At 43.8% G+C, this 24,226-nt stretch overlaps 1 protein-coding gene across 2 annotated transcripts; it reads right to left on the bottom strand.

Moving 5' to 3' along the window:
* Positions 1-1,830: 1,830 nt before the first annotated feature.
* rfx4 (regulatory factor X, 4) lies at positions 1,831-20,756 on the bottom strand. Of its 2 annotated transcripts, none has more exons than XM_042109110.1 (18): positions 20,003-20,756; positions 17,551-17,637; positions 17,026-17,086; positions 15,648-15,771; positions 14,411-14,472; positions 13,949-14,162; positions 12,910-12,987; positions 12,500-12,663; positions 12,081-12,181; positions 11,908-11,966; positions 11,574-11,718; positions 10,010-10,104; positions 9,165-9,282; positions 7,787-7,906; positions 7,313-7,468; positions 6,875-7,040; positions 6,457-6,595; positions 1,831-3,174 (listed from the first exon to the last, which is right to left on the bottom strand). In XM_042109110.1, the coding sequence occupies exons 1-18, from the start codon at positions 20,043-20,045 to the stop codon at positions 2,902-2,904; spliced, it is 2,205 nt and encodes a 734-aa protein (XP_041965044.1). In that variant the 5' UTR covers positions 20,046-20,756; the 3' UTR covers positions 1,831-2,901. The 2 variants fall into 2 exon arrangements, with proteins under 2 accessions (XP_041965044.1, XP_041965045.1); XM_042109111.1 differs by having other exon boundaries at positions 6,875-7,001; positions 20,003-20,755.
* Between the last annotated feature and the right edge of the window lie 3,470 nt (positions 20,757-24,226).

Consider the following 24,226-nt stretch of genomic DNA (forward strand, 5'->3'; position numbering starts at 1 on the left):
TAGAATATATTAAGAGAATAAATCATTATGCAAATACTTTTACTTTTAATACTTAAAGTACATTTAAAAGCAGGTAGGCCTACTTTTTACTTTTACTTAAGGAGGGTTGTCATTGTGGTACTTTTACTTTTACTAAAGTAAATATTTCTCTGTGTATTTGTACTTTTACTTAAGTACTGAGATTCAGTACTTCCTCCACCACTGATTATCACTAATGTAGAATCTTGTATTGTACAATTAGGCTAATACGTTTTCATTTTTTTTTCTAGCACAGTCGGTGGAGTTTAAGGTTTAAAGAGAAATTGTACAATTCCATGCACTTTTTAAAGCCATTACAACAAAATCTTCAAGTCATTTTGATAGCAGTCATTTTGATCACAAACAAAAACAAATAAACAAAAAACATAAAAACTTATTAATCCTGGAGGGAAATCCATACTATATGGGATGTCATTCCCACATGTTATGGGAGGCCTACCCACTAGCATTATTAGCTGAGCTGTTTGGAAATGCTGGTGTTAGGTAGGCCTAATGGTAGGTCCTGAAAAGGCCCTGTCGGATCAGATATCTATGGCATTGCTTATTTTATACTCTCACCAGCCTCTGGCAAAGCTTCAGCTGTCACAGCTGGACTCTACTATCCCATAGAGAGGCACTTGAATATTTTATGTCCCTCCATTCCACATGTGAAAGTGCATGTTCAATCAATCAGTATTTTTCCAAGGCTAAAAATAATGCTTTTCATCTCTCTCTCTCTCTTCTCCTCACTAATAGATCAGATAGATTTTCACCAAGTAAGAGTGGGTAAATGCTATGAAAATATTATTTTGAAGCCTGATAGGTCACAATATTGAACCAGTAGCATCTTTGTTAAGGTACATGACAAAGCTTCTCTGAAGTCTGAACCAAGAGAAGTCATCTCAAGACTATGATGTGGACTATAAAGATCTCTCCCAAGAAACAGATCCATCTGAGGTGAACTCCTAAGAGACCGGGAGAAATGGTATTTGTTTTACAGATAATGCCCTTTGCAAATAGTCATAAAATAGGAGCTGTGCAAGACTAGAGGTTGAAGGTCAGAGCCCTCCTCAGCAGGACCTGCAGCCCATTGAAATTGAACTCCTCCCTGGGTGTGGCCTCTCTCACCTCACCTCCATCCCCAGTTGAGCTCCAGCAGCTAACCAGAAATGACTTACATTAGTCCGGCAAGCTCAAAAGGTCTCAGCCCTTTGCTGACTCACAGCTGAGGAGGAGGAGGGGAGAGAATGGTGCAGGCAATGCAAACAACATGCAAAAACATTAACAATGCTTCATCTGCTTCACACACTGTTCAAATCAAGGAGTGCCTGCACTCATAATTGACTTAACAGAAACTGTCTTAACCAGGACATGGAATTGTAAGGACGTTTGGGAATCCACCATAAATCAGATGTTAACAAACAACTTGTAGAATAAATGACTAATAATGTGTGTTTACAGGTAATCTGAATTCCAGATTTCGTAAGACACCTAAGATGGCAGCAGTGGGGTGTCATAATACTATAAGCACCCAAAGATCATTATTTAATGTTGTAGTTTTTTACTTCTACGTCTCTGGGTCTAACTTATCTTGATTGTCAGCGTTTGGTATAAAATATCTTAAGACCCTTTATGTGCAAGGTGCAGCAATGTAATTTTACTGTTCACATTGCTACTAATTTCTACCAAGTCAAATGTTGAGTTCTTCAAGTGTACATTTGAAATGCAAATCAGTCTAAAAGGAGAAAAGAAGAGTCCACAAAATTGTATGGATTTTAAAAATTCTTTATGTGGTAACAAATTACTCCACATAATATCATTTTACACGGTAACAGTTGTCACCACAGCAGTTATTGAGTGCTTTTATTTACAGGAAAAAAGTGACTAGAGATCATAAATGTTACATTTTTCTTACATAGATTTTCCTTTTTATTTCTACCCATAGGGTAATAGATCCACAGGAGCTCGGAGTGCATTTAAAAACACACAAACCTAGGTTATGAACGCGTTTTTCACACTAACCATACAAAACACCAAACACTGCACCAACACAGGGAAAAAGATAGCATGTTACACAGCTACAGAGTATATATATATATATATATATCTATGATAAGTCCTTCCACAGATGCAGGCTTCCTATGACAGAGAGTTTACAGAAGCCTACGAAAGCAAGGCAAAACCCATTCCAGAACACTGATTGATGTGAAATGACAATCTCCACATTTGAAATGAGCTGCTGCAGTGTAGATGGGACTGATTGTGGCTGCCAGTGGTTTGATTTGCTTCATGACACACTTGCACGTGTGCTGGCTCCCACACAGAGGGGGGAAGGGAACAGACGGCCTCTGCACGTCCTGGATCCCCTCGATATGGTGCTGGAGCAGGGACAGTTTGCCTCCCACTACGCAAGCGGGGCAGGGTGAGGTCAATGCACCACGAAACAGTAGAAGGATGTTAACGGCCAGAACGACACTTGAGCAATTGCACTGACGTCTTCAGAGGCGCTGAAGGTAAACAGTCTGGTGAGTTGCGTAGGTCTGGCCATGGATCTGCGCCAACTGTTGACTGAGGAGTGGCAGACCAAAGCCCACTACTAATAAAGACACGAGGGGGGGGGGGGGCATGTAAAAGGCACAGCAAAACAGATTGTGATTCTCACTGGAGAGAGAACCAAGAAAACAATCAGGGTCAAGGGAGTTTGCAGGCAAGATATCTCTCCTCTCCCTTAATGACGACAATTGGAGGCTCTGCCTTGTCTCAGATGAGATGGACGGCTCGACCTCTCACTCCTGTCATCTGGCCCCTCCTGAAGGCGGTGGACATTCCTGACACACAGGGCTGATGAGACGCTGCTGTCCAGAGGCTGTCCCCCGGCCCTCTCTACTTGGCCCAGCCAGTGGTGGCCTCGCCGTTGATGTAGGCGAAGCCGGGGAAGTGTTGCGCGTGCTCGTAGTCGGTGGTGCGGCGCGGGGCCAGCGGCGCGTAGACCTCGGCGCCGGCGCCATAGCGGGACGAGTGCATGGGCGGGGTGGAGTAGCAGCCGTTGGCGGCCGGCAGGTCGGGCCAGCGCGGGGCCACGGGCGACGGGTGCAGCCGGGACGTGCCGCCCATCAGGCAGGGCTCCATGCGGGCCATCGGACTGTTGAGAGGGTACTGCAAAAACAAACAATGGGGGGGGGTTATGGGTTAGTGCACTGGACAGTGTATACTCTTTCTCCAGAGAAAGGTTGTGCAAAATATAGCAGATAAGTATAAGGAGAAAGGCTAATGCAAGATATAGCAGATAAGTATGTCAAACAAAAGATGCTTAGTGAGGGTGTTGCATAAGAGGTATCAGCACGAGGCTTGTCTGACGCACACAGAAGAGTGGAAACATGTGCTGTAGAGATGGTGTAGCTGTAGAGATGGAGGATGCAGTGAAATGTTACTCATGGGATGCATAGGAGTGATATGAGAGTCAAGCCCTCCCTTACTCACAATCACCGCAGCAGGAATGACAAAAAACAGCTTTATAAATGTTTTTGCCACACTTTTATATTCAGTAGTATACTATCAGTAGCTTTCAACTGGCAAAATAAAAGAATTTGTGTACAGGACACTGAGGAGGCTGATATCCATATGAGGTGAAGTTTGAGCTAAAGTTTGACTTCAGTGAGTGGACAGCTGCTAGTATTTTTGTTGCCATAGGTTACCAGCCACAAACACAGAGGCCCAGATTGGAAACAAGTGCTGGTTAAAACAGGCCCTGTATGCACGAAAGCGCCCCTACATAACGCTTTACTTGTGCCATCACTGTCCCGTCCTCTCCACAGACCAACTCAGGACAAAGCCTGTGCATTGTGCCCAATTTAATTTTAAATCGCAGAGGGGGAAAAATAAGTCTGAGCAAAAGATTCACCCTCTCGTTCTAAATTTACGTCCTCGACAGTCGCCCCCATTATGGGCTTGTGTGTGACGGAAAAGGGGAGTCAGGCAGGGTCAGAGAGCAGGGCAGCAGGCTTACTGACCCCTTGTTCGTGCACAGAAAAGAGACTATTGAATAACAATATTTTAATAAACACACTTCCCCCTTTCCTCCCTGACGCAAGCGCTGACTGGGGTTGAGGGTGAGGGGGGGTGCAAGAAGCCCTATTGAGCCCTGGATGTGGGGGGTGGAGGATGAAGGGGGTGTATTGGGAGGGGAGCATTAGGCCGGCACATGCTGGGCAGCGGCCAGGCCACCTTTCACTGGGGGCTTCCGCTGCGCGGAGAAGAGAAGGGGCCAGTGAGCCGGCCGCTCCAGAGGCACTGAGACCCAGCTGATCCTGGCTCCACACAAAGCCTGTATGTGCTGGAGGGCCCTCGACAGGAAATTACCATCGGGAGAGTCAGCTAGCTAACACCCGCTACGGCTGACAGTGTCTGCGACCCCTACACACACACAAACACACACACACACACACACACACACACAGACGCACACACATGCATGCGTGAACACACACACGCGCACGAACGCATGCACGCATGCACACGCACACACATCCTTGCCAGCTCCCAATTTTTCAACCCAAACTTTTCTCTCTTTCTTTCTCTCTCCTTATTTCATTAGTTTGCCTCATTGTTTCCATTGAACTGCTGACGCACTAGTAGCAAAAGAAAGAGCAGAGAAAACAATACAACTGACAGGATCTGAGGATCTGATCCCTGCAATGGGAGTACACTACATTGTATCCAAATTGATGCAGAGAAACATGGATACATTGTACCCAGAACATTTTCATTAGACATGACTTATCTCCTCTATCATTTGTTTCCACGGCTGTTTTTTTCTATGTACTATACTGTTTTTTCACTAAAATCTGGCTCATTTGTCAAAGGGCAGTTTTACATATGGTCAGTAATGCCCAGAAATCCAACAGTAACCATTCCACAGAGTATACACAGACACTCATATACATCCAACCACTCATGGATCAGTTACTAGGCTCTTAGAACAAACATAGATGTCACAGAGAAACTACAAGCAGGCTCAAAGGAAACCCAAGAGGGTGAAAACAAACTTCAGGGCTTGGATATCTCCTTCAGTTTGCTTAACTAGTGGAGACGTCCACCTGCTGGTGGGTGAGAGACCTACAGTGCAGTGCACACAGGAGTCTGCCGTTCGGCAATAACACAGGCGGCATACTGTCAGCCCCACAGACCTCCAGAGCCTCGCGCCACCTGCGTCCAGCGAGCTAACCAGCCCATCTGTCATTAGCATCCATATTAACATTCCTTCCTGACTTACGGGCCTCGTAAAATTCAACCTTTCAAAGGGCACCCAGGAATTTACACTCCCAGAAGACAAAAGAGGGTGAATACACAACACCAAGCTTCCATTATCCAGCCATGAATACACACGCACACACACACACGCACACACACACACACACACACAAACACACACTTACACAAATGTCATTATAGAGTGATAAAAGGATGTATATGGGAGTGACGGTAAATACGAGGAGATTCTGGAAAAGGCTTGTGTTTATCTGGACCTCTAGGCCATTTTTCATTCTCACTTTCTTACGAGATCTCTTCTCAAAGCATACCGGTATTTACCTATCCCCTTTACACAATTTTCACACAATCTTTCAATAAGACAGACCCCACAGACAAATTTGGACTGTAAAACTGTAAAAATAAACATTCCTGAATGAAAGAAATTACTAATAAATCTCTTCAGCACTTGTGTGAAACCTCTCTAAACAGTCAGAGCCATCCACAAATAAAAACACAAAGACGTGTGTGTGTGTGTGTGTGTGTGTGTGTAGCCATGCCTATTTATATTTAACATATCCTACAACTAGGTAAAATATCACTAAAACCATTGTGCTATGAAAGAGAGATATTCAGATCATCACTCAACTATTGGCTAGTGACACATTTACCCAAATCAAATGTATATTTATGGTACTTAGCAGACGCTTACAGTGCCATCAATAAACATTACATTAACACCAAAATAAAAAAAAACTATTTTAGCCTAAATATAAATGACCAATATTAGTAATAGACTAAATAACATGCAATAGAATAATAACAATAGACATAAACATATACAAACACAACTCTGTAAGAATGAATTAGTTAAAGACAAGCTAAACAGAGGAGTCGTAGAGCTAGATCATGAAATTAAGATAGCGAGGTGCAGATTCCAGAGACAGTCCAGCTGGGATAGAGCCATGGCCTGTACAAGACGTTGTGTGGCATACTGTGCTAGATAAGGCCTGATCTTCCCAATATTGTATAGGATACTGACATGACTTTGTCACTGAGGGTACATGCTCATAGAAATTTAGTTGATCAATTGTGAATGTACAAATAATGTATTATTTGAAAGTGTGTGTGTGTGTGTGTGTGTGTGTGTGTGTGTGTGTGAGAGAGAGAGAGAGAGAGAGAGAGACTGACCTGTGCAGGCGTGCGGTGGTAGGCAGGGTAGTGGAGGGGTGTAGGAAGGCCTGCTTCATGGGGCAGACTGGGGTACTGGCTCTGAATCGGGTGATGGTGCTGGTTTGTGTAGCTGCTGTAGTTGTAGCTCCCCGTGTAGCTAAAGCAGGCAGAGAAGGGAAACTAGTGAGTCTCAAAGCGGCCCAAAATATCCTATGTGTGATGACAACTTCAGACACTGACAAAAAGAATACTTCAACAATGTAAAGAATAAATTAATATTTTTTGCAAACAATTTTCCAAGATTGAGAGTTGTTAGTGCCAGTGTGTCTGTGTGTAAAAGAGAAAACATCAGGTGTGATGACATCTTTGTGTAAGTGTGTGTGTGTGTGTGTGTGTGTGTGTGTGTGTGTGTGTGTGTGTGTGTGTGTGTGCTCACCCGTGCTCATCCCGGTGTGGGTAGACTGGCACGCGGTGGCCGGCGGTGGGAGGGGTCACGGAGGGGGCACTGCGCATGCAGGAGAGCTGGGGTCCGCCTTCAGGTGGGGAGCCTCCCGACGTAGTCACTGTGTACGTAAGGGACCAGGTATATGACTGAACAGCACCTGGCACATGCACACACACACAGAATACACACATATGGAACACATGTGTTGCAGCTGTGCTTTTAGCCATAATATAAAGGCAGTGACCAGATTCACCTCAACTCTGATACAACTTGACGATACTTCATATATTTGCCATTAACATCAGGTTACTATATGGGTGTAATAACCGTCTCTTAGCATTGTTTTATGCATTTTCACTTTCATTATTTCCTCTAAAAAGACATTTCCATGAGGAGCCAGCCACGTCCGGCAGAGGCTAGGCTGTTTACCTGTGGTAGCGGGCACACCGGTATATTCCGGAGACTGGGCAGAGGTGGGCGAGCTGAGGGCTGGGACTCCGACCGAGAGGACCGATTTGGCGGGCGAGTAGGCGGCAGGGGACGAGGGTGTGGTTTCTGTCAGCATCATGTCTTCAACTCGATCGGCTATGAGGAGTGGTCATAAAGGTCAGTGATGCCCAGGAGGATCAAACATATGCTTACTGGTGTGCTTTCACATGATAAGGATACAAAAACGTACTTGCATCTGGTACACTACTCGTTTACATTGATTGCGTGTTTTGCAGAAAATAGTGTTCACCGCACTGATTAAGTATGTGGTGCCAATTTGTTTTCAAGCCCCCTCCTCTAACATGGTGATGGCCCACCAGGACCAGGAGCACTGGGTAGAAGGCATTGTGTTGCTCTTCCACTGGGTGAAGCCTGTCCAGTGGAGGCTGGTGGTGCTGGCTGGACTGGACTCACCTGTACTGGCCTCGCCCTTCATGGACCTCATCAGCTCGTTGGCGCGCTCTTGGCAGTGCAGTGATTCCAGCAGGTACAGCACGTAGTCGTCAAACATCAAGTGGATCAGGTGAAACGAGCCTGCAGAGGAGCATACAGCAAACATACATTAGCATAACCACACACACTGCTTATGTGTGTTTGAGTGTGTGTGTGTGTGCTTTTATGAGTGCACATGTGTGTGTGTGTGCAATGCATCTGCATGTTTCCATGTGTGAGTGAGTGAGACATTTTCATATGACTGGATTAGCTAATTATCATTCTACTAAAAATAGCCAAATAATAGTATTGTCATATGATCATTTGCATGGAAAGGGAACATGCATCGCCTCATCTCTTTGCCATCGCTCATCATGGAAAAGTATCAACAAATCAAATATGACGAGGAACAATGAAGTAAAGATATTGTACACAGAAACTAAACAAAGGTGTCAACAAAACAGTGGTGACAAATGTGTTTAGACACAAACCGCTGACCAGACTCTTTGGGCTGTTCTCCTGAGGGACAGAGAAACTGCAGCTGAAATAGTTTTTTAAGTTTGTACCCCCTCCAAAGTCACTGGCGCAGACATGATGCCTGCACCCCAGTCCATGAATGGGTGAGGAGGGGGCCGAAAGAGAGAGAAAGTGAGAGAGAGAGAGAAAGAGAGAGAGTTTGGGTGAAGCGTGACACAATCTACACATTGTGTTGGTGGCTGCAGTTCCCCGCACGCATAATAAACACGGAGTGCTATTCAGCGCGCGGTCCGCAGCACTGCCGGCTCGTAAAATGGAGAAAGGGGGGAGACTCAGGAGGGGGGTCAGCCTTTGTTAATTAGCTGTTTTCGTACAGGGAGCTGCATTATCAAAACACTGCAACCAGCTGTGTCTTTGATATTCACAGACAGGTCCAAAGGGGAGGGGGGCCTTTTTTATTCTTTCTTCCTTTCTCTCTCTCTCTCTCTTTTTATGCCTCTCTCTCTCTCTCTCCCTTTCTTTAAAAAAGGAACTCTTGCCACGAGTGGCAAGTTGGTTAGACTGGGCCACAGCCTGGCCTAGCGGCCATCTTGTGTGGGAGTTGTTGACTGGTGTATGGGGAGAGAAGCATGGAGATGGGATGCAGCTTCTCTGGACTGAACTATGCAACACCAGAGTGTGCTAATTAACTGGTGCGACTGGTGAGGTAGCTGTTCTTACAAGGTTAATAAACAATTCGCACATTTAAGGTTTGCACATTTGGTCCTAACAGGTCACAGAACTGATAAAAGGGCGAGACCATTCCCTTCTTGTGCTCACATATTTGACTCATGACACCTCCAGTCTGTCCTCCCACCATTGTGTTGCAGGCAGCTGGACTTACCGAAGCTGGGTGCGCTGTGAAGAGTCATGTCCCGGATCACGCGCGTCCCAAAACACGACCACATGAGCAGGAACTGCTGGGCCACCCTCCTCAGACTCCCAGGCCGCTTCCCGGCCTCCTGGAGGAGACATTAGCATGAGAAAAGCCCCAGAGCACAGGAGAGGAGAGCAGAGGGGAGGAGGAGGTGGGGGGAGAAGCTCGGAGGAGTAAAGAAGGGGTCGCTTTAACCTCTAGGTCCACACCGGGGCTTAACCCCCAGGAACGGCAAACATGTCAACAAGTCAACTATTTGATTTGCCCCTGGGGACACGCCCTCCCATTCAACTATTGTCTGGCGAGTCCGGGACGTCGCCATGGCGACCGGATTTTACAAGCCCATATCTGGAACATAATGGACGCAAATAGGGGCCATGAAGACATCATTAAGTTGGAGAATTGCATCACAAGTGCCTTGGTGTCAGTACAAGGTGATGCCGTTGGTATTCACATGCACAGCTCTCATTCTAAAAAGCATTACACTAAACGAATGGCTAGTCCAACACACTGGGTCTGACTGAGGCTGGGCTCTCAAGAATGCCTGTGAGCATTCTCAAGTGAAGCTTATAGTAGAGGCTAAGACTATATTATATAAGAAGAAAGATTAAATTGATTCTCTTATTTCTTATCTCTTACACTTATTGCTAAGTTTATGGGCAAATATTTTCCATATTTTCTTTGAGGAAATAATTATATTGAGATGACTCCATACATTCAAACAAAAGACTGCTCCCTAGCTTATCCCTTTGGAAAAAAAACACATTCTCATATTCAGAATGGATGTTGGTAAAAAGTGCGAAAGACCTCACCTTCACTACACATCTGTCCACCATGGAGTCCAGCCATTCAATGTAGGCTTCGATGGGCGACTGGTCTTCCAGCAAGCGATCAAACTCTTGATAAACTGACCGGAGAAGTAGAATGAAGTTAGTGACAATCTCTTCATCAGCTTTTGAGAGGATGAATAAAATCCAGCTTGAGATCTCTGAAATGGGAGCCAAGTGGGCCCAAGCAGAGATGTCAAGTCTCATTGGACATGCTCAGAATGACCGAGCCACAGCCAAGAAACTGACCAACATGGCAGCTAACTCCTGCCAGATCCGTGCCACATCTGCGGCAGATCCCTGGCACAGTCCGCTAACATCAATGAAGAGAAAAGTTCATTTTTTATTTAGCTAAAGCCAATATCTCAAATCTGTCCTTAGTGGTGGTCCTAAACCAATAAATTCTTTAAATCAAAGCTGATTGTTTCACTGCAGATTAAAACATCAGACATGACGAAATAAGGGTGTCACAAGAGGAACTCCAAACTATGTGTCTTTATGAAATGACATAAATTAATCTGTGAACTTTAACCCCTTTAGTCATTTAGAAGGAGCCGACGCTAAAATGAATTTGCAATGCTGTGGCAGGGTGTCAGGACGTGGATGAACCTGGTTAACCTTTCGGTCTGCATAATGAAATCTTGACTCTAGTGGTCGTGGGAATGATCGAGCACTGACCTGAGAGCCTCTAAACTAATTACAAAACTAAAAGAATCATTCAACCTAAAACTCCTATCAAACAGGGTGATTTTCATCCTCAGTGATTTTGTGTGCCAAAATCAATAATGAATGTTTTAGTGTTGTTGTCATATATTATATGTGAGTTTGAAGCATGTTGAGCAAGATGCACAAATGAATCCCCTCCAGTTCACACCCAGTTCTAATTCCACAGGGATACTGATTAAACAAACAATTACAAACCATGTAAAAACATGCAGTGCTGCTCATTGTGCTAAAACAACAATTCAAGCCATAATTTTGTGCTCCTCCCCATTAAATGGCCCATTTTCAGAAGCTTGTTTACATATGAACAAATTCACTAGCCTAATTTACAACCAAACCAACTAACAACACCTGACCGAGCAACTCTCCAACTAACTAAGCTAAAAGCTACTGATCCTGGAAAAGAGGAATACCAACTATTATTTATTTTGTTAATGTTGCTCAGGTCAAAATGATTAAGGATGATATTAGGAATATATCTGACCCATTAAAATATCACAAGTATTAGACTAGTGAAAAATGCTATTCAAACGGATATTAACTGACTGAAATGGCTGGTTTCGACATTTGCTTTCCACAATATATGTCATCCAAGTGATCATGAACCAAAAGACACAGCAGATGAAGCTCCTCTGCCACACACCCATTCTGTCAAAGACAGTGAATAATGGGACAATCATGCATGTCAGGAAATGAATATGGGCTGTATTCAACTAATAATTAATTTAAAAATTCTGATAAAAGGAGCTAAATCTCAGTGATGGCCCTCTGTTGACTGCTGTCTGCTAGAGGCGATCTTCTGTGCGAGTGCTGGTGAGTAGCTTACGCTGGATGATGAGTCTGCGTTGGTCCTCTCGCGAGTCCTCCATCGTGTAGAGTGTCTGCTTGGTGATGCTGTTCAGGTCCACGTTACGCCAGTCCTCCAGCATCTGGAACGTGATGTCCGCACTGTGGATGACCGTCCGTGAAGCCTGAAACAACAACACACAAACATATACTGTATATATCAACAGAGATCAAGCTGTATGACGAAGAGGGCAAAATATTATAACAGAGACAATTACATAACTTATAAAATAGAAATCATATTATGTTTTATATTCCTACTATATTTTGTCTTTATCTCCATACAGATTATAAAAAGTAAATAAAATCTTTACCTGACATAAGTGGTTTAAAGACGTTTGCCGCTTTAGAACCTGGGAGAATCTTCGAGCCACTGAATGAGGACATACATGTACATGAATTAGTTTTACTCCTGTAAGAATTACTTTGGTTGTTTGAGTGTCACACTTTGCATGTATTCATTTGAAAGAGTTAAAAAACTACATACATTCAAATTTGATGTTCCTCAGGTTCTCTGGCAAGTCATGCAATGCGATCTTCAGCCACTCGTCCAGCTGTTTGGCAAATTTCCGAATTACCTGCGTCAAACTTGGTAGAAAGGAGACCATAAAGAAAAAAAAATTGTGCATTAATGAAAACATTTCAGCTAAAGTTCTCACAATTTCTTTTGTTTCGGCTCTCTGCTAATGTTAATCTGTTAATGGTTTTATTAAGTGACTAATCATGTGGAGATTAGCCCCTGATGTCCTAAGTACAATTGCCCTTCTTTGGGAGCCAGGTGGAGGAGTTCAATGCAGCTATTAAATCAGTTAACAACAAAAGGACACTACTACAATTAGTTAGAGGAGAATTTAATCTCACCAGTCATGGAGAGCTTCTCTCTCTCTCTCTCCCTCTTTCTCTCACCTGTCTGGCAGTGCCTGTAGTACAGTGGGCATGAGGACCCCGGAGATGGCCTTGTAGAGGATGGAGTCACACACGCCCACAATGTTGACCACGATGGAGGAGCCCAGCACGGGCAGCATGTGAGGTGGCATTCCCTGCCAGAAGTGCAGCAGGAAACTCTGGACCTGCAGACGACCACGACCCAGTGTTACAAACACTATGTTACCTTACAAAAAGTCTCAGCTTATGTAAAAAGACAGCTGGTACATTGTAACAGGTGAGAAAGAGAAAAGACTTTTGGTGAACTTATAAATAATGAAACAAATAAACAAACACATGCAAATAAAGCGCTACAAAGTGGTAGCTAGGAGGAGGAGGAGAGAGAAACAGAAGAAACACAAAAGATGAGCTGAACAGACAAACCGTCTTGCCTCATCAAAGTTGGCCCTGATGACCGTGTCCAGTATCCGCTGGCAGTGGGTGCGGTACATCATAATAAACGTGGAGACCTGAAAGAAGAAAACACAACGGTCTACAGCCAAGGTGCTTTGTTTGATACACATAAGAGGCTTTTCTGACACTTACAGCGACACAATGCAGTTCTTAGTCCCTCAAATGAAGGCTTCAAGCTCATTTTGATGGTACAATGACTTATAATACCAAAAATAAAATGACATTGCCAATGCGTGCCCAGAATGCTTGATATTGCTGTATGTAACATTGCTGGTCAGGTAGGATTATGACCCATTTAGTTGGTTTTTGAACTGGGTACTGTCTTTGCACTACATGCCGTTGAATATTGATGCCAAGGGTGTTGCTTTAATATTTACATGTTAATATACTTTATAATAATTGTCATCTGATTTAAGTGAAATAAGAGTACCATCTGGACCTTACACAAGTAAACAGAAGTACATATAATGTGACAAACAAAAATGACTCCCACATTGAACAAATACACTATACTTAAGAACACAAAGATCTTTGCACAAGTAAAATTCCTTCCACCAAGCCATGCCAGAAGTACATTGCACTGTGTAAAAGGAGGCTTTTGAGATCAGCAACACCACAAACCATTTAAAATTACTGCCTTTTCTTTCAAGCCGGACAGCTAGGGCCTGTCCTTTGTCTGACGCGAGATCTTATTATCTGCCCCCAAAAGATTAAGAGTTTGCGAGGACCCAGCACATAAATCCTCCAGGTCCTGCTCTAAATCCCAGCGCAGTGCGGGGCAGGTCCGGAGGCCGGATGAAAGGAACAGCCAGAGGGGTGTGAGAGTGTGTGTGTGTGTGTGGGTGGGTGTATTTGTAAGTGAAAGTGTGTGTGTTTGTAAGGAGAGTGACTGTGTATGTGTATGCTTGTGTGTGTGTGTGTGTAGGACTTGATAGGGATGTTAGTCTGAGAAGAGGTGTGTGTGTGTGTGTGTGTATGTGTGTGTGTAGAGGCTGAGCATTTTAGGGTCCTGTTTACCTTCTCCTCTGGCAGGCTTGCAGGCAGATTTAGGTCTTTGACATTTGGAAAGTCTGGCAGGAGCGTCCCAAGCTTGGAGCGCGGTGAATACGCCACTGTCTGCTTGGTCACCTCCTTCTTGCCCGTCTCGTTCACCCATGCTGCGCCCTTCTTGGAGTACATCACATCGTAGTACTGCGAGCTCTCCTTCACGGCGATGCCGTAGTAGTGGTACCTGAGACAAAGAGCAGACACACAGCAACAGGCTTAGAACAAAAACAAAACCAGGCACAAAGTGACAGGCTTAGAACTAAAACTAAACTCTCCAATCTCACACAGGATAGGCATTCTGTTTTCTCCTGCGTTGTAAAGCATGTCATGTTGTACACTTATTTGGTCTAATTTTACAACAGAAGAGAACAGAAACTAAAAAAGGGCAAGTAGTGTGATTTGCATGGAAAGCACAGGAGAGAGTTGGCTTACTTTGACTGGCCTCTGGTTCCAAGTCTCCGCGTGGTTAGCTGAGGGAACTGTTGCCTTATGATCTGTTTAGCAGAATGATAAAAAAAAATTTGTTCTTGTTTTAGAATGAAAAGCAAACTGTAAATATTGGCAATAAAATATTGACAATTAAAGTGCTAACAAAAGGATCAGGTAGCTGAACAGAACAGCTGTTCAACTGCAGACTATCGGAATATTTCTCAATTGTCACTGTTGGAAAGCATGGAAGATTGTTTCTCTTGAATATTTTCATTTAAAAAATTGGAAGTCGTCTCTTTTGTGTGTGTGTGTGTGTGTGTGTGTGTGTGTGTGTGTGTGTGTGTGTGTGTGTGTGTGTGTGTGTGTGTGTGTGTGCGTGCATGTGTGCATAAGACTGGCTCCTCGGCCCAGCTCCCGGCCCAGAAACTTTAGCAAACAGTGGAGCTCTCTATTGTGTGGGATGAAAAAAGAGGCCAAGCTGTGAAGTTTGTGTCAGGCCCCGTTTGATAAATGAGCCCGGGCTCCCTCTCTGCTTTTTGTCCTGAATCAATGAAGCCTCCCCAAAGGATACCCCTCGCTGCTCCGGCCACTGATCTAACATTCCGCAACATCTCACCCTTCCAAATTTCCTTTAATTACACATTAATCCAAGCCCCCACTCTTTTTCAATATCCTCCGACAGGGGCTGGGAGGGGCAGGGGGGGGGGGGGGGGCAACAGGGGTGTGATGGGGGGTGTCTGACGGTGGGGTAGGTGGGATGAGGGGTTGTGGGAACAGAGGAGATGGTGTCTCTGGGGTTAGGACTGTCCACCCAAAAGGTTTGCGCAGGCATTTGGTTGTGGCAGGCCACTCATGTTTGTCATTGTTCCTGCCATTCCTTGCTTTTATTTCAGGGTTGACAGCAGACAATTAGCCGATACATCTCATCAACATTGCGACAAACTGCACTATAGGAAATATCCAGATGTTTTAATGTTAAAATGATTGATCTCACAGGTTTTGAATATAACCAAAATGATCTAGAGCGTCAGTGTCTACCTAGAAATCACATAGCAAGAGTTCTCCTGCTGTGGTCCTAAAATCCTGCTATTCCTTGTAAACCCTTGTTGTTTGTAAATCCCTTGTTTGTTCCAGTTTAGTCTTGAGAAGACCTTAGTTTCAAGCTAAATGATTTTCCCCTTTTTAGAAAAAAATTTCAATTAGGAAAAATTGTGCCACTAAGCCGTGAGTAGCTGCTCACCTTGCCAAAGCTGGCTGCGTTCACCGGCTGGGAGTCGTGCTTCTCGCAGAAGTCCAGGTAGTGCATGTAGAGTGCGCTGCGAGGGATGCACACTCCTTCTGCAATCTCATAGTTCTCCTCCAGCCTGGACACACACACACACACACACACACACACACACACACACACACACACACAATGTCAGACCAGTGGACACTTAGATCATGTTCACTGAAAAGTTCAAATAAATCACTCAAAATGCATGTTGTCATAACTTAAACATTTAAATTATAGGATTGGATATGAACATATTGTTTACAATGCTGCAAACGTATAACAGTGCTCACATTCATACTGACAGTTACTAGTCAGAAATTCCAATCTAATATTTCAACTGATTAGACATTGGACATTGCTTCATCATAGCATATTCATTTTCCTTTTAAATTATGGTCAATAAATGTAGTGTGGATAAAATGTGCTGAACCTTCAAAGAATGGCCTGGGCAAATACATTTGAGATAAAAATTTTACATTTCTAAGTATGGATCCTTTCAACAAGGTAAACAAAAACAATGCTTGAACATTCTATTTGGGCCCCAATCTACTTCCTCTGCATTAAGATAACATTATGAAATGTTAAAAAGGAAGTCTTGTGGGGCCAACTATGATGCTGATAATGGAACTCTCTTGAAAGGGTCCATACTATAATTATTAGTGACAGTAAAATACACATGCATGGCATGAGACCTGTGCTATGCTCAGGTCATTCATACATTAAATGAAAGACTAATTCTTACCAGAACAGTGTATACAGACTGTGAGTCATATAATAGACATTGACGTTGTAATGTAATGTAAACTCATACATGATCATCATTAAATCTCTTCAAATGTTTCTTTGAGGAATGTCTAGTGGATTCCTTTGGATCCAAAAAGTTAATGTCCAGAACGAAATTGAGATCATCACATTTCATGACCCATGTCTTCACCTTGCCTCCTGTTGCTTATCTAAGCTCAACTCAACTACGCTGCTGATCTTCTCACGGCAAATACAAGCTGGGCAGTTTGCCAGAAAGGGGAGCTTTCTTCTGCAAAGTCCAAAATGGGATGATCGTGGCTGTCAGTCACAAAAAAAGGAATACAAACAAGACTACAAAGCACAAAATAACTGCTTCCCAACACAGCTGATTAAGTCTCCAAAAATGAATTCTGGCTTCAGGAGAGAATACCTTGTTCATCAGAGTATCTGACTTAAGTTTGTTACCCTTTTGTTTTGTTTTTTTTTCTCTCTCTCTCTTTCTCTCACTCTCTCTCTCTATGTCTCCATGTCACTGGCCCAAACAGACAGCATTAGCATGGAGCACGACACAGGCAGTGAATGTAAGATGGCCACTTACCATTGCAGAGTGGCTGGCGTGGAGTGACGCTTACACGCTCTGTTGTTCTCTTTCTCCTCATCTTGTGTGGGGGGAAGACAAACACAGAATCAGCTGAGGGAACCATAACCTAGTGCTAGTTGAGGAAATACACTGGTTGTCCAGATGATCAAATTCCACACCATATCATCTAACATTATGCCATTAGTACAACATTATTTGGTTAACAGCCATCTTCAGTTTGAAAGTTTTGGGGTCATTGATGAATTAAAGTGCATACAATCATGGCATTAATTTTAGATAGCTAAATTTAGTAAAAAGTAAATCATTTGCAGTATTATATGTTTTAAATATTTTGCTGCTTGCTGATTTAGGACAGAAGATAATATTTCTAAAAGAAAGTAACCACAGAAAAAAAGTTTAGATATATTTAAATCATTCAAACATACTACACAGAAAATATCTTATTTCAGGAATTATATTGGTTACTTTCGAGAAATCATAGGAGCGGTTGTTTTGATGTCGACTGTGTTGAGGTGGTCTTACTCTCATCATTGGACATATTCCCCAGGGACGTGTGGCTGGAGTAGCGCTTGCTCTCACTCTCATTGAGGCATCTCTCAATCCAACTCTCTGGAGAGGGGTGACAAGGTTTTGGGGTCAGATGAAATCTCAAGGGAATTAATAACTGAAACAACAAACTGACATCGCTGGATTGTGAAGGAATTCTGCAATGCAGCTATCAGCGGGTTTATAATCAAATCGGCAACAGGTGCATGGCTAACGGTGAGCTCTGAGGTGGGTTATATTTGCATAATTACACTGCACTGTGTTGAATGACACTTCACCATGAAGTGCTTTGATGGTTCAACTGTTAGGCCTTACTGAAACCATCTACGAATTAAAAACCATACCAGGAAATTATACAATATTAAGAAATGGCCTATAGCAACATGGTCTCACAACTACACGAGCTGGGACAATTTGACAACAATCTATGGTCCATACACAAGTGTGATTTAAAACAGCTGGGACTCTGTTTGAAATGTTTTCATCAGAACGGCAGGAATCCTGCATTGTTCTGAAGGGAGCATTCAAGAGCGCGCATGTTCAACTAGCGTCTGTTCTGCGCCATACGCGTCTTTGTTCCATTCTTATTATTTTTACTACATGGCGCGACTGGTGTTCTCTCTAGTGGCAGAAACAATTATTAACACTGGCGATGTTTGGGTAGACTTTGGGCCTACCTTAGACCCGCACTGGTTGCAACAACTATTGCCATGGCACCGGTTGCCAAGCTGAACTGTGGCAAAGCAAAGTTCCGGTTGTTCCAACAGAAGAGGTTAAAGTTCAGAGGAGAACTTTGGAAACTTTGGACTTTTAGTGGATAAACCTTTGCAAAACTATTCATCATAGTAAAGACTAGACTAAGATGATTTAAATGAGTGTTCAGTATAGGTCAATAGGACTAATACTTTATCTCACCACAGAAATGATTAAAATATTTGGTAATCCAGAGGGCTTCGCAAACTGTGCTGTCACTGAGACTGAGAAAATTCGGCAATAGGCCATGCTTAAAGCCAACCTTTCAGTTTATCTTACAGCCCATAATGCTACTCTGAAACTATAGCATCTATATTTTGTGTTTTATCTTCAATTCCGTTCATCAATAATTGGCTACACTTCACATTTACAATTTACAATTTTAATCTCAAATTAATTTAGTCTCCTCCCCCATAAACACAGATTTGCCAAATATATTCAAATTGTATTGAGTCAACGCCTAGATTAGGCAACCTGATAACAAAATATCGCCAAATGTCCTTAGGTCATGTTATTTTCCTAATATGCTAATTGGATCTAGCCTATTAGAATATTGTTTTATATTAACAACCATACTCAGTGGCGGATACACTGCAATATAAATAGCCATATGCATCGAATGTCTAAACTTGCCTACCTACATTTATTTGTTGTCTTTTTAAAAGGCTGTATCAGATTCGACCAGACAAACTGATGAAATACATTTTACCATGGTGTTTTATTGTCAGTCTATGAATGGAGATAGAGGTGTAAGCTAATTGAATCATTGATCGCATGCACAGTTAAAGTAGAGCTCAAAATAATTGGATTAAATTCCATCTAAAGCTGAGACGGATCTAGGACCATTTGTTGGAATGCCCCCTTAAATTAGTCGTCTTGTGTTCCGTCGAATTAAAGAATGAAAGAAATAAACGGTTGAACAAGTCATTAGGAAGATAATTTGTAAACTATTTTGATTTTTTTTTAAACTAGGCTGACGAACAATTTATAATCTCACAGAATTCACTCCTCCCAATTAGACTGTTTATAGTGAGATGGAGCCAACTATTGTGCGCACTAGCTTTGGGCCAGTGTCAAAATCCAAATGCGCTAAAATAATTGTCTAAATCGCAAGATTTTTTGTGTTAATGTTGCAGCATTTAAGGGACATTAAAAATACATTGAAATTAAAAAGTTTTATTCGAATTTTTCTGCGGCATAGACTACTAACTTGCTTAACTTTTACAAGCAGGTGCACCATAAACAAACTTGGTTCCGGCCTCGGTCCAGGATGGGATCATGTTGTGTGCCAAAGCGATTCAAACCGATTCAAACCTGACATTAAATTCCTTTTGCATCCAAACTTTGTTTTTGTGTCATGCATTTCTGCTTCTGAATGGCCAACATTCTTTCAGAACGATATAGATCCTTGCATTCTTTAAAATAATAGAACAGACTTGTTTGTCAGGATCAAAGTCCCTTGCTCCTCTCAGCTATGACAATAACACTCATATGTAACCTTAATTTTAAATATATATATATATATAGTTGAATACACCCCAAAATCTTTGATTTCAGAGATGAGGTCCCAAACTTCCAGGCCCCAGCATCCATGAGCTCCAGAGACCTCCTAGTCAGCTCTCTCAAGCTTTCCAACGCATCCCGGCCCCCAGGGAGAGAGAGTAGATGGACCAACCTGTGGAATCCATATCCGGCTCCTCCAGCAGCCCACAATGCATCCTCTTCCCATCCACAGCGTTCGCGCTCCTCCAGCGGGGAAAAGAAAACAGCAGCAGCAGCAGCAGCAGCACCACCACGGCGTTCTGGTAAGGGGCTGCCCCCTCTACAGCGAGTGTCAGTGCCTCTCTCTCCGTCCACTGTCCACCGTCCGCCGGCGTGTCTCTCTCTCTCAGCCTGCTGCTGACCACGGCACAGGAGCATGGGGGAAGAGACAGAGAGAGACAGAGAGAGAGAGAGAGAGAGAGAGCGCAGAGAGAGAGGAGAGAGCTGAGAGGCTGGCGTTGGGCAGCCAGAGGACCCGGAGGAGGTGGGGACAAGGGTGGGGCGGGATGGGGAGAGGGGGGTCAGAGTCTCCAGAAATCCAGCGGGGGGAAAAGCCAGAGCCGTCAAAATGTTTGCTGATGTTTCATGGGAAAGGCTGTGGTTTTATAGGAGCCCTGATGGGGGCATGTCATTGATAGGCTGGGAGGCTGATGAATGGCTGCGAGTCAGATGGGGATGTGGCAGGGCTCACTGGAGGCCTTTTGTGGGGCTGTTTTGAATAAGAAAGGCTGCCTCCACACAGAAAAAAAGAGGCTTAGATCTACGCAATCCTTGCACTGTGGCCTCCCCGTCTTCCATTATAGCATTTAATACGTTTTCATACCCCCTCCTCTCTCTCTCACTCTCTCTCTCTCACTCTCACACACACTTTCACTCACAACACTTCCAGCGCCCTCAAGTTTTTAAGTCTCCAGTCACATTTTACACTTTTGTCTTTTAGCTTGATGTCTGTGTCCTACTCCTCCATGCCTACGAACCGGGACATCTGTGAACATAGACTTTTCAGTTTGGAGGTGCTCCATTTAAATCCTCTCTTCAGCAGTTGTAAGCAAAAAAAAAAGTGGTGCCATCCTCACAGCTCTTTTCCATGACGCTTTCTCTCCTCACTGAATCCACTTTTTCAATACGTCCCTCGTAGGGGAAGGTAGCCCGGACAGAACTTTGGAGGGGGGGGGGGGGGGGGGGGGGGTCGTTTTTTGGACTTTCGCTCGACTTCTCACAGAGTTTGGCGCACACTGATCCGGAGGGGTGGTGGGGGGACTCTCTCTCCCTCTGAGGCAACCTTATTTGAGTGTGCCTGGGAGGAGAGCAGTGGCCACAAAAGAGGGAAGTAAAAGTGCAAAGCCCAAGGCTGGGAGGCTCTGATGGAGTGCCTGTGAGCTGGAGAAGAGAAAGCTGTGATTAGAATATGAATGGAACCATGGGGGAGAGAGAGAAAGAGAGAGAGGGAGAGGGAGAGAGAGAGAAAGGGTGGGTGAGAGAGAAGCCAGAAGAAGACAGAGTTGGAGAGTTGGACGGAGAGAGGATAAGAGTGAAGAGAGTTGAGAGAGACGGAGTGAGTGAGTGAGAGAGAGAGAGAGAGAAAGAGAGAGAGAGTGAATGCATGAGCAAGTGAGGTTGTGTGAGAGTGATGGGGGGGGGGGTGCTGCAAGGAAACCTGTACAAGTCCCAACACATGCACAGATAGCAAGACTCTTCAGAGCAAAAGATACTCTGCATGAGAACACAACACACAGACACACACACACACACTGCATGCACTTGCAGCTTTGACCTCTTCAGTGTGTAGCTATAGCTCATTAGTAGGACCATCTAGGAATGGAAGACTGAAATGTGCAATAGAAACATGCCCAACAAACAATTAAATTAATTAAATTAAATTCAATTCATTTTCACAAAAGGAAAATGTCAGACATAACATGTCAAACAATAAACATACTAAAATACTCAAGTAGTGGCACTGCAGTGCAGTTCACAATGGTAAGACAAACTAATACATACGATTGGCAGCGACTATTTGACCAGCTGGGGTTCAGAACAAGCAGTGTCAGCAGTTTAGCAGTTTAAATAGTTTTCGGTTTGTGTTTGACCCGCCCTGGGTGAAATAATGAGTTGAATTAAAAAACTACACCATGAACAGCCTGGGTGGCCAGTGGGAACAACAAGTGTCTCTCCATTCTATGACCATATATACAGGAACACTGCTTTGAGTATATTCTGTCAACTAGTGTAATATTTCACATGTACAAAAAATGCTATTCAAAATGGCAAAACAAGAATGATACGGCTATTTAATTGTACATTAACATAAACAACTGTGATGTCTGATTTTCTTTTGTAATTATGTGGCATGACAGCTGTTCCGGTACATCTAATATGAAATATCCCATTTCACTCATCGGTACAATGCAGCACTAATGTATGAGGGAGTAAGATGAAACGTCGGTTAAATTTCAAACCAAGGCTCAGACTCTCAGAGGTACACTTTTGTTAATCCACTTGTGAACTTCTCTAACATATCTCCTATGATGTTATAAACTGAGCTAAATTACTTTTGAAACTTGATACCGGAGAAAAAATGCAAAAACAATGCAAAACTCATCAAAGCTCATCTTTACCTGCCACCCCGCTTATTTAAGCGCATCTACATGGCCAACAGTGTAACCTAATGTATAACCTAGTTTAGTAGAGAGGCATAATAGCAGAGATGATCTAGTTGGAACCTTGGATGATCTCCATGGAACATGGGCTTCTGACACCTTACACACATCTGAACAGACTATAAACACATCTAGTACACTGTGCTGTGTCTGATGTCTGATGGGATGTTACATGCAGTATTTGGGTTGAGCCAAGGGTCAGAGCAAGCCTTCCCACCACTACATGCCTGCTATTGCAACAGGTGCTCAGTTCTAGGGTCTTCTGCTGGCACAGATAAGCTGGTCAAATATGATTTCTCAAACATCTGATTTGATTTTTTTTTTGGTCATATAAACCAGGATTAGGATCAAATCCTTTGAAAAATAATCTGAAATAATTAAAGCAACCATTGATTTTATGAGCCATTGTTTTGCTTGACTTTTTGTTACTTAGCCTGCTTTGATGCACACGTGTTTATATAGTTCATTAATGCTTTCAATTGGCACACCAAAACAACGGCCGAGCAAACATTTGGCATCTTTTGTCCGACATGGACATTAGCCGTCCGGCACAAAGACGAGCAGCGCAGCCGCCCGTGATTAGAAGGGATCCGCAACCCTCTCGAAGCATCATCACCATCCCCATTCAGACACTCCAAGTCTGTGATTTCTCCCCTTATGATCTCTGGAGCCTCGGCCCTTTCACGGCCCTGATATCAAAAAGCACAGCTGCCAATTACAGCGTTAGCATGAGGTGAAGGGCCTAGCGCGACCCCACACCCCGACACCAACACACCGGACCAATCCCACATCGGGAGTGAATGGGCATTGACGCATCAAACGTGTCCACAGACAGGGCTGGGAGAAAGCGAGAGGTCCAATGAAGATCTAATTAATTTGAGTTTGAGAGACAGGAGACGAGCAAGCATGTGGTGGGGGGGGGGTGAGGTGGGGGGGGGGGGGCTGTCTTTCTTTTCCTCTTCCCTTCTTCTCTGCACATCCTTTTCTCCTTCCTCCGACTGTCACTGTATCATTAGCCCCTCATTAGCTGGGGCAGGTGCAGGCGCAGCAGAAAAGGACGCCCCCTCAAAAATGCCACCCCCCCCCCCCCCCCCCCCCCCCCACCACCCTCCCAACTCACCCACCAAAGAGTGAGTCACATTAAGTAGTGGCTCTGCTGGTGTGTGTGTGGTGCGAGCTTTTGTCCAATCAAAGACTGCCAGTGATGTGGGTGTGGGTGGGTGGTTGTATGTGTGCCTATTTGTGTGTGTGTGTGTGTGTGTGTGTGTGTAGGCCAGAGCTCAGGACTTCTGTAAAAACAGCGGTGGAAAAAAGGGAGGAGGTGGTCCATACAAAACAAGCCTCTTTTTTCCCCGCTGTCAATGTTGTTACACTAGCACTTAATCAAGGACACACAATACCTTTCACCAAAGCTCCGACACCAAGCCTCCACTCCAGCAGGCTTTGTGCGGCCGCGCACGGATCTGCTGTTTGCACCTCTTTAAGCTAATCATAGGCAGCGCCTGAAGGAAATCCGGCAACAAAAATCAAATGAATGAATGAATGAATGAATGAGTGAATGAATGAGTGAATGAATGAATGAATGAGTGAATGAATGAGTGAATGAGTGAATGAGTGAATGAATGAGTGAATGAATGAGTGAGTGAGTGAATGAATGAATGAATGAATGAATGAATGAATGAATGAATGAATGTTGC

Source organism: Alosa sapidissima, chromosome 11, assembly GCF_018492685.1.
Source record: "Alosa sapidissima isolate fAloSap1 chromosome 11, fAloSap1.pri, whole genome shotgun sequence".
Lineage (NCBI taxonomy): Eukaryota > Metazoa > Chordata > Actinopteri > Clupeiformes > Clupeidae > Alosa > Alosa sapidissima.

Coding starts and splice junctions, on each gene's coding strand:
- rfx4 (XM_042109110.1), bottom strand. CDS start 20,045: ATGCATTGTGGGCTGCTGGAGGAGCCGGATATGGATTCCACAG. Junction 12,988..13,948: donor CAAGCCTGCCAGAGGAGAAG/GTAAACAGGACC, acceptor TTCTTCTTTCAG/GTCTCCACGTTTATTATGAT. Junction 10,105..11,573: donor ACGCAGACTCATCATCCAGC/GTAAGCTACTCA, acceptor TTCTCCGGTCAG/TTTATCAAGAGTTTGATCGC.